This window comes from Sceloporus occidentalis, unplaced genomic scaffold (genome assembly GCF_023333645.1).
Source record: "Sceloporus occidentalis isolate IW3139 unplaced genomic scaffold, rSceOcc1.0.p SCAF_78, whole genome shotgun sequence".
NCBI lineage: Eukaryota > Metazoa > Chordata > Lepidosauria > Squamata > Phrynosomatidae > Sceloporus > Sceloporus occidentalis.
Window position 1 is genome coordinate 2,146,354 of NW_028317058.1, and position 13,240 is coordinate 2,159,593.

At 37.5% G+C, this 13,240-nt stretch overlaps 1 protein-coding gene and 1 non-coding gene across 2 annotated transcripts in view; both read right to left on the bottom strand.

Moving 5' to 3' along the window:
* Positions 1-245: 245 nt before the first annotated feature.
* Positions 246-13,240, bottom strand: part of LOC149285513 (spliceosome-associated protein CWC27 homolog) — a 71,437-nt gene continuing 58,442 nt past the window's right edge. The window contains exon 14 of the mRNA XM_089495251.1: positions 246-414. Within this exon, the coding sequence (XP_089351377.1) occupies positions 246-414 (169 nt within the window). The remainder of the gene's footprint in view (positions 415-13,240) is intronic.
* LOC149285514 (small nucleolar RNA SNORA35) lies at positions 2,165-2,294 on the bottom strand. Its single transcript, XR_016277764.1, has one exon. It is a non-coding gene; the product is annotated as a small nucleolar RNA SNORA35 (small nucleolar RNA).

Below are 13,240 nucleotides of genomic sequence, written 5' to 3' on the forward strand. Positions count from 1 at the left end.
CCGTGTACTGCCATCTATAGAAGGCACGAGGGCCAGGTTTGTTGCATCTCACGTCTCGCTAGAAAACATAATAGAATTATTGCCTCAACTTCCATATAAACACACAGCAAAGTAATTATAACTAGAAATTTAATTAATCAAATGTTTACAACAGTTATCACTGACATTTAATCTCTCAATGACAATGTGTGAAATATGCAAAAGCACCTTAACAGTAAAAAAAATGTGTAGCTTGTGAAACAAATTTATCTTCTTTCTTTTTTCTGCTTCATGAGTTTTTTGCTTTCTTCTCTTCTTCTTTTGTTGACTGGGTTACGTGGGTCATATATCTCGAAAGTGTCCTCATCCTGCATGTTTGCGTCCTTTACCTTTCTACTCTTTTCATTTTCATCAAATTGGAGAACGTGAGACATCCTGCAATGAAATAAACCGTAAATGACCATGTGTTTATTGAAATGTTTGTCTCTTCTGAAAACTGAAACAAACCATGCAAAAGCACACTGCCATCATAAAAATGGCTAATTCTCTCAGGGACATGGCTTGTTTAACATATCGACCGAGGCACAGAATTCCCACTAGCAGACTGTCACTACAATGGACGGAAGAGGGGGAATATATAAAGTATTTAACAACATAGTATATACTGTATTGTTTACCAAACCTTCAGCCATATATAGAAATTGAATGTATAGAATTATTTAGATACACATAAGTATTTTTTTTTTTTTATATTTATAACCTTTTAATAAGAGAGGCTGCTCCATCACTCTGCTAGCTTTTCTTTGATTGTCATATGTTAAAAACATTGTCATCAATAACACTGATCTAGATCACTAGAACTCCAAGTGATGTGTTGGGTATCTTCAGAAACAATTTGAAGGGAGACCAAAATATTACAGTAAATGGGGAAAATTCTATTTTTAACAAATGTGAAGGTTTTTGTTCTTCCTCTAAACCAATAGTTTTACAATGAGTTGTGCTTAATAAATAAAGTAGATACTGCCTTATGGGTCCAAGAGAAGATTCTTCTGTCACAGTGGATATCAACACAAAATAATGCAGTTTTTTTTTCTACCAGATAGGACGTAATCCCCAATGTATCAAAAATGACACAGCCAGCTACACATTTGTCTCAACCTGGTATTATTACTTGGTATATTTGGAAGCATACTAACATAGGACTAGTGATCGTTACCACACAGAAAAATAATAAAGTATGCATTACATGGAAACTATAGCTCTAAATGTCCTTGGTATCCTTGGTCTTCTGGTACATGATAAAACATAATATTTCTCCCAGAACAGAAAGATGGTGGTGTATGAACTTTAACCCCTTCGTGACAAAGGCTGATTTTACTTTTTGTACCCTTCGTGACAATGGCTGTTTTATCGTTTCTGCGGTGTTTGTGTTTAGCTGTAATTTTCTCTTAACCCATTTACTAAACCCACACAAGTTATATATTGTTTTTTTCAGGACAAGAAGGGCTTTCTTCAGACACCAAAATTTTTTTCATATGATGTAATTTCCTATAATAAAAATAATAAAATATGACGAAAAATTGAAAAAAAACCACATTTTCTCACTTTTATTTGAAAAATCTTTTATTCATCATAAAAAACCTGCTAAATAGATTCTACTATTTGTCCCGAGTTTAGAAATACCCAATGTTTTTATGTTTTTTTGCTTTCTTCTACACGTTATGGGGCAATAAGTACAAGTAGCGTTTTGCTAATTCAAAACCATTTTTCTCTGAATCTGGTAATTCTGTCTCTATGTGGTATTTGGGGCATCTTTGAAGCCAGCAAATTAAATTTACCCCACCAAACCATATATTTTTGAAAACTAGACACCCCAGGGGGTATTTTAGATGCTGATAGTTTAACCCTTTCCATGCACTAATCCTACCACCAACCCTTGTCAAAGTTTGGGATAGTAATTGTTTTTGGTGTTTTTTTCACATACTTTGTACTTCAGGTGTGAAATTACAGCTCCTGGTATATGTTGCGGTCACACAACACCCAGATATGTGTCCAGCAACATCTCCTGAGTACATTGATACCCCACATGCATGGGTTTGTCAGATTGTTTGGGGGCAAAAGGGCCACATTTGGAACATGAGCAATTCAAATTCAGTAGGAATTTTACATCTGGGTAAAGAAAAATGCTTGTACCCAACTATCAGTAGGGACAGGTTACAAGAAAGCCTGGCCTATCTCCAAGAAGGGATTTGATCTAGCACCTTAAGTGGTCCCTCATGCCACGGAATGGACACAGGGGTCACTTGACAGTGCAAATAAAAACGCTTAAAAATGGTGGAGCAAATAAAAGCTAAAAAACAGTAAATGTAACAAAAAATTAAAAAAAAATACAAAAATGGAGCAGGAACAAAAAAAAAATTAAAAATGGGAAACTGTGTGATACAGCTTGAAGCAGTCACCGACACAGAGTGCAGGTTTTCCAGGGCAATCTGGACAGTAAAATGTGGTGTCCTTTCTTTGCCCCCTGCTGTAGCATACCCTGCATCTCTTTTGGGGATTCTGCTTCTTTGCTGTAGGGGGGATTTTAAAAATAAAATGGGTAGCCCCAATTCTGTTGGTTCCCATCACTACTTGGGGACCAGGTGCATCACGGTACAAGATACCTGAAATTACTTCGAGCTGAAACTGCAAAAAAGACAGCTTCAGCCCAGTGTCTGCTTTTTTGTGCAGCAAAAAAGCGTTATAGGTTGCAATTTGCATTAGATAAATTGCAACCTTCTTGTACCAGGCCTTTGTCTTCCTCATAATGAGGTAGGGCTGTAGGAGTTGATCTGACAGATCAACTCCACCCATGTGCTTGTTATAGGCCCTGATGCACACTGGCTTTGTAGTGACCCCAGCTCTGCCACGGACAGAAACCTCCACGGTTCTCTCATCGTGGATGGTGCTCAGCATGCACACCTCTTTTCTGTCCTTGAACTTCAATGCCAAAAGCTCCTCTTGGCGTAGAGCTGAGGTCTCCCCCTTTCCTAGCCGGGTTCGTACCAGGCGTTGTGGGAAACCCAAGCGGTTCTTTTTTATAGAACCGCAAGCTACCGTATCGAAACAATACAGCAGCTTGAACAAAGGGACGCTTGTATAGAAGTTATCTACATACAAGTGGTAGCCTTTGTTCATAAGGGGGAATATTAGGTCCCAAACAATCTTGGCACTGGTGCCCAGATGATCTGGGCAACCTGGAGGGTCAAGGTAGCTATCCTTACCCTCGTATACCCGGAAGGCATGAGTATATCCTGTCTCGCTCTCGCAGAGCTTATACACCTTCACTCCATACCTGGAGCGCTTGGAAGGAATATACTGCTTGAATCCCAACCTTCCTTTATATTTCATTAGGGATTCATCCACGCAGATATTTTTTCCAGGTGTATAAACCTCTGGAAACCTGGCAGCGAGATGGGTAATCAGGGGGCGGATTTTGTACAGCCTATCAAACTGGGGGTCCTCCTTAGGGGGGCACAGGCTGTTGTCGCTAAAATGCATGAAACGAAGAATCATTTCATACCTTTGCCTAGTTATAGTTTGGGCAAAAATGGGGGTACTAAAGATGGGGCTGGTGCTCCAGTAGGAGCGGATGGAGGGCTTTTTTATAATGCCCATTAACATTGTGAGTGCCCAGAATTTAAGAAATTCTGGCACGTCAATGGGAGTCCATGGCTGTTTTGCCCAAAAAGAATTAGGGCTAGCAGCACGGTGCTGCTGGGCATAAATGTTTGTTTGTGTGACAATGTCTCCCAAGACATCGTCTCCCAAAAAAACCTGCACAAATTGCAGTGGAGTGAATCCTGTAACATCAATATTGATGCCAGGAATTCCAGAAAAAGGAGGGATAGCTGGCTTGTACCTATTAGGCGCTACCCATGCCTCTGGTGCACTGCCACGACTACGTGTGGTAGGCGTCCTAACAGCCACAGATACATCACTAGATGTATCTGTGAACTGACCAACGTCAAAATCTGACGCTGTATCAGTGGCCTCAGAATCTGTGGCCAAAAAGGCATACGCCTCCTCAGCCGTATACCGCTGCATGGTAAGAATTGCAGCAAAAATAGTGGGGAAGGAAAGGGTTAATGGCTATAATAAAAAATAAAAAAAAAACCTAAAAAAAGTAAAAAAAACTAAAAAAAAGTAAAAAAACATGTAAAAAAAAAAAAAACCAAAAACAATTGCCACTATGCAAGATCACTGTTTATGCAGTGATCAATGGCAATGAAGGGGTTAATATTATATGGGTGGCTCTTATAAGAGCCTTTGGATCAATATATATATATTTTTATTAGGGAATACCTGAAATACCAGAACACACCGATCTGTCTCTCTCCCTCACTAGAAGCAAGTGAAGGAGGGGGGCAGATCCAATACTGATCAAAGGCAATGTTTAGAAAACATTGCCTTTGATTTATCAAATCATGATCACTCTTATGAGTGATCTGACCACTAGGGGTGTTATTCACTGGATGTCCATGACATCCAGCAACACCCCCCGATGATGTCAGCAGGCTCCGCCCCCCGGCTTGATGGGCGCCGCCATCTTGAAACACCGCGTGTGTTTCGAAGACACCGGCACCGGGAAGGTAAGTTGAGCATTTAGGAAGCGATCGCGAGTCGCTTCCTTTGCTAAACAGGCGTTGCAAAGATGCCTCGATACTGAGGCATCTTAGCAACACCAGCTAAGCAAAGGAAGCGACTCGCGATCGCTTCCTAAACCCGTTTTTCGGCGGCGGGCGCCGCCATGTTTGAAAGACGTGCAGTCTTTCAAACATGTTTTTTTTTTGCTCCTAGGAGCGATCGGGGGGGGGCGGGAATGTTTTTTTTGGTGTTGCTCAATGCCTCGATGTCGAGGCATTAGAGCAACACCGTTTGAGTGAAAAAAATCGATCACGGATCGATTTTTTCACCCGTTTAAAGACGTGCCGGTCCTGGCACGTCAATTGTCATAATCGTCACGATTTTCAGTGACGTGCCCGGACCGGCAATTGTCACGAAGGGGTTAAAAATTCAACCTTTTGTTTTAACGTTTCTCCTTCTCTGAAATAAACTTCTCTCTTGTACTTTGTTGAAGTGTTTCACTTCACTCTCTCTCTTCCAAACGAATATTGAGATCTTTTAACTGGCCAACCCAATTACAATGTAGGTAGCCATTCTCTGAAATCTCTCTTGAATATCAATATCCTTCTGTAGTTGGGGTCTCCAGAACCATACACAATACACAATATGTGAGGTTTGACCAGCGGTCTGTAAAGTGGCAGAACCACCTCCCTGGTTCTTATGCTAAAGACTTTATAACTCACTTTGTTGCTTGCCTACCTTTATGTTGTCTGAAATAATCAATTCTGCCATTTTGGATGTATATATACTACTAAATGGAAATACCAAATTAGTAATTACACCAAGATAACTGCAATTACAGACAAATTATTTTACTTTAACGAGTGGTTCCTGAAACATTTCTTAATAAAGCTATGCTCCAATATGCAAGATACAACTTTTAGCAATCACAAAACCAACATGGAATGGTGTTTTTAACCTAAAACGTTACAGCTGTGATGAGGTTTGCCAATTCCGCACACAGGCTTAGGAACTAATATTTTAAACATGCGGTGGAATGGAACAGTGTCAGTATAATCTTCTGCTATATAGTACATTGACCATTGTTGAAAGCTGTCCTAATTGGTCTTTGTTTTGGTTAAACAATGGTTGAAAAATTAGAAGTATTTCACGTTGAAGGTTTTCTTTGGCTTGGCCAGCGTGTCACGTTGCCTGGAAACTTCCAAGCTAATCCCACTGCAGTGACACCTACAAATGAGGCAGAGCTGATCAGCTGCAGGCTCCTAGCAGTGTGTTCAGCCAAAACTACATTCATGACTCTTGCAGATGTTGCTTATGACCACTGGGGATTTAAAGAAACCTGAAGAAAAAAAAAACTAAAAAAATACTAGCATGATTAGATCCTGGAATCAGAATCCCAAAAACATTTTTTTTGGCCTATAAATTAAAAATGCTATTTGTAAACAAGTAAAACCCACACACAGAGACGACATTACTACATTTTTTTCAATGCTTATCAGAAATTGTAGTGATGCATCTGTTCATGCCTGGCACAATCGTGTTTTCTGATATTCTATGTGATACTTACTGTATGTCAGCTGAATCACTAGGAGCAAAGGGTTAATCACAGATGGGCACTCTCAGTGAAACCAGCCACTGCATCACCTTCCGTTTCGAAACATGAACCATACAAGAGACCAACATAGAAAGGATTTCCAGAATTGGCCAAGTTTACCCTAATGACAACTGCATGTGGATTCACTCCTTGATTTAATACGTTACCTCTGAAACCCAAAGCTTGTGTATGGGAGAAAGAGCAGCGTACATTCATACACATGGTGTCATACAAAAATATAACATTTTGGGAAATCTCAAATGCAGTGTCTACACAAATGATAATATTGTAATACGCTTAGAAGTTAATTGTATTGAATGCCATTGAGTGGACACTATCCGCTTCCAACCCTAAGTAGAAAACTATAAAGGTAGACATAGTTAACATGTCTGGTTTGAATGGGAAAAAAAACCCCTGCCGTTTTGAGTCCTAACATTAAACAGAGCTCCTGAGCAGTATGTATTGTATATCTAATGAGCAATATTATAATACTTGTGGATTTCTGCCCAAAACTCATGCGTTTTACATTTCCTTTTTTTTTTATATAACAAAACAAACAAATGAATGGTTCTAAAAGCTTTTTTTATTTATATTTTTATAAATTCTTCATCTGTTTGTCTTTCAATGTGTGACTCACTAGACTGTTAAAGCAGCTATTGTGATCTACAGTTCTCTATAAATAAATTAAAACCCAGCCTAGATCAGACATCTCATAAAAACAAGAGTATCTATCGTATTGAACAGTCTTGTCAGAACTTAAGTATCTATACATTTTCTTGTATTTTGAAATAGGAAGCATACCAATGGTTTTGGTGGTGACAGACGCATCAGGAGCTTGTAAGCTCTGCATGCACATAAGATTATATGCAGAGGTTTATACAGTCAAAAATCCCCCCAAAAACATTGAGAATGTGGGGCTAAGACTCAAATATTGTGGAGAACAACAACTGCTATGGAGCTACATTATATCGGCCCGTATCAGAGGACCTCATGCTCCAAATATCGCGTTACCAGATATAGATTCTCATTCCAAAAAATAATGAAGCGCATGAGAGGCACAAAACGCTAGGCAGAGGAGGAGGAGAACTGAGATGTTCTGGGGCACAGCCGTTCTTAAAAGACAGAATGATAAGTTATTAACTGTGCCCGTATAGATGGTGAAGCCTAAGTGTTTAATGCTGGTTCCTTAAATCATTTTTATATATGTTTTTTCAGCCCTATTAATAAATCTTCAAAAGCAAGTGACAATTTGTTCAACAGCTACTTGACTGTGCATTGCATCTGAAAAGATGCTTAAAATATTGGATGGTAAGAAAATACTTACAAAGGAGTACAAAGTGAGCAAACACAATTACGCAAACACGCAATTATCATGTAGATATACAAAGTAATGAATTATGCTCGGTTTTCAATACAGCTCCTCTTGCCGAACCCCCCCCTTCCCACAATTTCAATATTTTAGCCATAAACAATTTTTTAAAACCCGCTGTGTGCTTCCCATTGACTTGAGTGATGTGGCATAAGCATAATATGATTTGTTTTTGCTGGACACTCGGAAAAAATATTTTAATAGCCCCCTGGATGTATATAAATGACAGGCACTCTGCAGTGCTCCAGAATAATACGGCTTTCCTGCTCTAAATGCATCTTCTGCTACAAAAGAAGACGCCTGGATTATTAATGTCACCTTTCTTCAGGCACAGTTTTGACCAATTTTCTATATATATATATATATATATATATATACACATATATATATACACACACATATATATATGCACATATATATATACACATATATATACATATATATATATATATGTTATATAGTTAGACTTGCTGAGGGTAAGGAGTCAGTTCCTTTGAGGTAGGGTTTAGATGCAGACTGAATAGCTCACATTTTTGGTCCAGACTCGATTTCCAGCGTCTGACCTGTTGTGACCCAAGTTCCCTGAGTGAGGCTCACCAGCTACTTAATATATCATATTTTATTTTCCGGTTTTATAGCAGCTCTTTGTGGACAGCTTTAGTTCACATTCTTCACCGTGTTTGGGTTTTCTGACAGTCTGGGGAGGAGAGAGGGGATGCCGACTGTGATGGAGCTCAACTTGTAAATGTGATAAATGAGTGACTACAAAATGCACCAGGAGAATTTTATCTCAGCATTAACCAGACAGTTGTGTTTTTAAGGTGGTTTTTAGAAAACTATTCAAGGAGGGAAAAATATATCACAACAGATTACACCATAGGTGTGTAGAAATTGTGAGAATCATAAATAAAAGGTAAACTTAATAGAACACTGACATTTATTTGACTACACCTTATTTTATGATTTATCCGAGTACTAACGACATCACTTTTGGGTATCTAATTTTAAGATGCAAAAAGTTTTTTGGTTTTTTTTTGTAATGTATATTTTACAATTCAAACCATAAAAGTGTATTCCTTTAAATATGCAAAAAAAAACCCAACTAAAATTACACAAAGGGTTAGCATTCGTTCATACTCATCCTTACAAGATATGCTTGTGTTAAGATAAATTATATGTTCTCTATGTTTTTGTTTTATATGATTTGAGCTATCTTGGTATAGTATGTAAAACACAACAATAAAGGCCACTTTCTCGGGAAGATTCTTAGTTATGCCATGTAAATTAATATCCCGCTAAAATGTTAGCGGGATATATCTATAGTTATTTATCATTAAAATAATTTAAGGATTTTGAGAGAACTCAAAGCCCTTTCTGTGCAAGTTTCTCCATCACTCATTGGCTTTTCTTTTTCAAAACGCAGTAAAGCTAACCACATTGTCATCACTCCATAGTTAGGCATGGCGAAAGGGATTAGGCTAAGGAGACTTTTCTTTTGTTAAGAACTGCTTTTAAAACTGAAAGCAGACAACCCCCAGTGGGTGATGTTTTCTCACTGACCCCATTTTCTACCACACTATAATTGTAGGAAAAGAGGGTCTGTAGTTTCTGATTTCTGCTTACTGGTCCTAACAAAACAAAAAGTTAAAAAAATATAAAAAAACCCCCAGAATTTTCTACAAAAAGAAAAAAAAATCAACATCCAAGAAGAGAATTAGAAAAAGTAACTAGTGCATGCACTTCTATTGTATTTGTGGCTGTAATACAGTAATAAAAGTGACACCGCTTTGTTCCTGTCGTCAACGCTGCCCCTCACAACCTCTAGGATGCTGATGTATGGAAACGGAAGGCGTAAGGGTAAAGCATATCTTTTCTCAACGCTGTGGTATAAGGGGTAGGAAGTTGTGGGCTTCCCGGTTCCTTTACACATTCTCAAAATAATGGGAAATATGTTCATAATCATATATGCATATACATTTAATGATCTGAGTGTCAAATGTATGAAAACGGTAATTTAAAGGTGTAGCCCTATGCTTGAAATATATAAATGCATATTATAAATGGTATACAAAATGCAGCTAACTACACTGCTACCCAATAATACTATTTTTTGCAGAATGTTTTTTTTGAGTAAAGTAGCCTTCATAGTGTATCAGGCAATAGTTTCCATGCACTTTAGTCACTAAAGAGAAAACTAAAGCCATATGTTCCAGGATTAACAGTCTGCAATATATGCATCTCTTTTTCAGACAAGCTTTTTTTTGCCTATTACAAATCACAGAAAGCACATAAAACTTTAAGCTGCATTTTCCTAATTCAATTACATGCTCACAATTTGAGTCGTTTTTAAACCTTCAAATGACAGAACACGGCAGTCAGACACTGATCGAAGTGGAAGTTCAATTTTACAGATCCAGACCAATTAAAGAATTTGTGTGGGCCACATGGTTATGGAGGTCTGTCTCAAATAGTTAGAAAGCGTATGGTATTATATGAGCTTGTGGATTAACCATTAACTGTTGAGGATACAAACTCAACAAGTTTATTATATATATTTATATAATTTTTTTTGCACGCTACACCAGTAAGAGTCATGCACTATACTCCAACAGGCATACCTAACACTGATAAAAGGGTGAGTGATGAGTAAGGAAAATGAGTGAAGCCAAGGCAATGAAAATAAACCTAAGCAAGGACTGTCATATCACAGGGGAACTAGTTATTCCGGATAGGGCACAGAAAGTTTCTATTTTTAGCCCCTTATTTTTCCAATGTACTTATTAGTATTATATATTGCTAGCCTTAATGCCCAAAAAGTATTACTACTAACCAGAATTTGTGTATAACAAAGACAAGCACGCTATTTTACAGTAAAATTCACAAATGTAAGAAATGGATATGGAGAAATTGGCATGAAAGTTGTGTCAGTAGAATATTCAAATCTATTTTTCACTTTCTTCTTCTTCTCTGGGACAAAAAAGAGATATACATATTATATGGGGGGAGACTGTAGGTAAACTATAAAATATAACTATAATGCCAAAAGCTGTCCTGTTTTTATGACTGCTTGATACCATGCAGGCAACCTCTCAAAATACAGTTCCTTGTTTTAATATAACAGTTTTTTGAAACTTTTTTTCTTATAATAAAATGACAAGAACTAGGATACTTTGTTTCCTTTAAAAGTAAAATACCAAACACAGCAATGTTATGAGCAGACATATTGGGACACAATTCTTAAATACTGAATAAGACCCAAGCACCTAGCCGTGCAGTCTGCATTTACAAACATTTGTGAAAAGAATGGGTCGTTCTGAAGAGCTCATTAAGTTTAAGCGTGGTACTGTGATAGAAGCCTCAGTTTGTGAAATTTCACCCCTACCAGATATTCCACGGTCAGCTGTAAGTGGCTTTACTGGAAAGTGGAAGCGTTTAGGAGCAGCAGAAACTCAGCCAAGAAGCGGAAGACCACATATATATCAATAAGCTAAACTAGGCATGCATGTTTTATACATTTATACAGTTCTATTTGAATGCTTAGCCACGTATCCCTCCACAAGAAAAAAACCACAGAATTAACTAATTGAAAGGGACTCAGACTCTTTACTAATCAAGACAAATGTTATGAATGGTCATTTTTGTCAGGTAAGATTTTTTGAAGTAAATAACATGACCTTTACATTATGTGAGTCTAGATGGGAGACTTATGTCCCAGTATTTCTCAATCACGCTACCAAAACATAACAAGCTACACGTAGAAAATATATATATATATATATATATATATATATATATATATATACACACACATATATATATATATATATAAATCTAATTTACAGAATTACATCTAGTGGTGCAGCTCTGATACATAGAGAATGCCAACGAAACATAACAAGCTACATGTAGAATATATATATATATATATATATATACACACACACATATATAAATAAATACATTTTACATAATGAAATCTAGTGGTGCACCTCTGATACATAGAGAATGCCACTGAAACAGAAGCAAGGGAGAGTCCCCCAGGACCAATCAACAGTGTCCATGTACAATAACATCTGTGACAACTTTGACAGTGGTCTTCAACATCGTATTATTTGGTACCAATATAAATATATACAGCTTCAGCAGCATGGCAGAAATGGACACTGTATGTTTGTATTGGCCCAAAAATATCCAACCTGCCACAATACGCAAGAATATCTGTGCCCATTATCTGGAATTTGATACACCTTTTTTGTTCCCGATTTTATGAAATATTTCTACAGTTTTGCATATTTTACTTTGTGCTACATCCCTTTCTGGTTTTCACTCGGTGCTCAAAAAGCTGACAAAGATTATATCTATAACATCCAGAAAAAAAAATAAAATCAAATAAAATCAATAATTTAAGTCTTAAAATTTATACCTGTCTCATTAAACAGGTTTCACTGAAGGTGACAAGGCAAACTTCCCAACAAATACTTTATAACGTATGCTGTTTGTCCATCATATGATTCTTGAAGGTAATCTTTGTTTGCCATGACTTCTGGCTGTAGGTTTTGTAATCACAAGCTAAATATAATGGTGCATTGCCACAGCGTTCGTATTGACGCAAGTCTTGGAACTCAGAGAATTAAGTGAAATGAAATGTTAAAAACCTGTTAATGTCATTGTAATCCTGTCTGCCACTGCCAGGCATTTTTCAGTCAGCTTGTTAAGCATTTTACCCGACACCTCAAATGCTTACCCGATACTGGACATATTTCAGCGCTAAACTAAGGGTGACCTGTGTGCTATCAGAAAAATGATTGTGTCAAATGTGTACAACATGCACACCAATTCCTTTACACGTTATAGTTAAGTGTCATATATTTAAAATAAATTGTATTGATTGGTAATATCTGTAATTCAATTAATATAGCCTGTTCTGAGGGGGGTTTATTTTTTAACCCCTTGACTGCTAACGGCGGCACCATGCTGTTGCTAGCACTACCCTACCTTGATGGAGGTCTGTGGATCTCCATCACCACCTACCCCGGTGATGCCCTTCAGTGTGATCCACCTGATCCGCCCGGTGACGTCACGAGCAATGACGCGATGATGTCACCGTGCAACTTTATTTACAACTGACAATTGTTAGTTAAAGCGGTATGGGGGCATGCTGCTTAGATGCCTGTATCTCAGGCATCTAAGCAGCTACAGACCCCAACATATACCGTTGGAAAGGTAATCGCCTCACCTTAATCGGAGATCTAATAAATGAAGCTATTTTCTGAATATACAATAAAAGCATAATATATTAATATTGGTGTTAAAAATGTCCCTAAGGATTTGTACAATTATTTTTCCTCACTTAACTAGTTTTGGGAGCAGCCCTGGTGGGAGAGATGAGAAGGGAGGTGAGGTCAGGACAAGGAAATAATTATTTATACAGGTTCTCTAGCTGGCACTAAACTGAAGGTACACTAAGATACCTTATTTTGAGCCAAATATTTAAGAAATATATATACGTAAAATTAAAAACCACACAGAAAACACTATATGTAGAGTTCATTTAAGGATGATGCAAGCTGTTTAGATAACAAGTGATTTTCCTCCACTTCCTTGTTTTCCCTTGTTATTTTACCATAGAAACATACTAGAATATACATAAATGGCTCTAGGCATAAATGCTA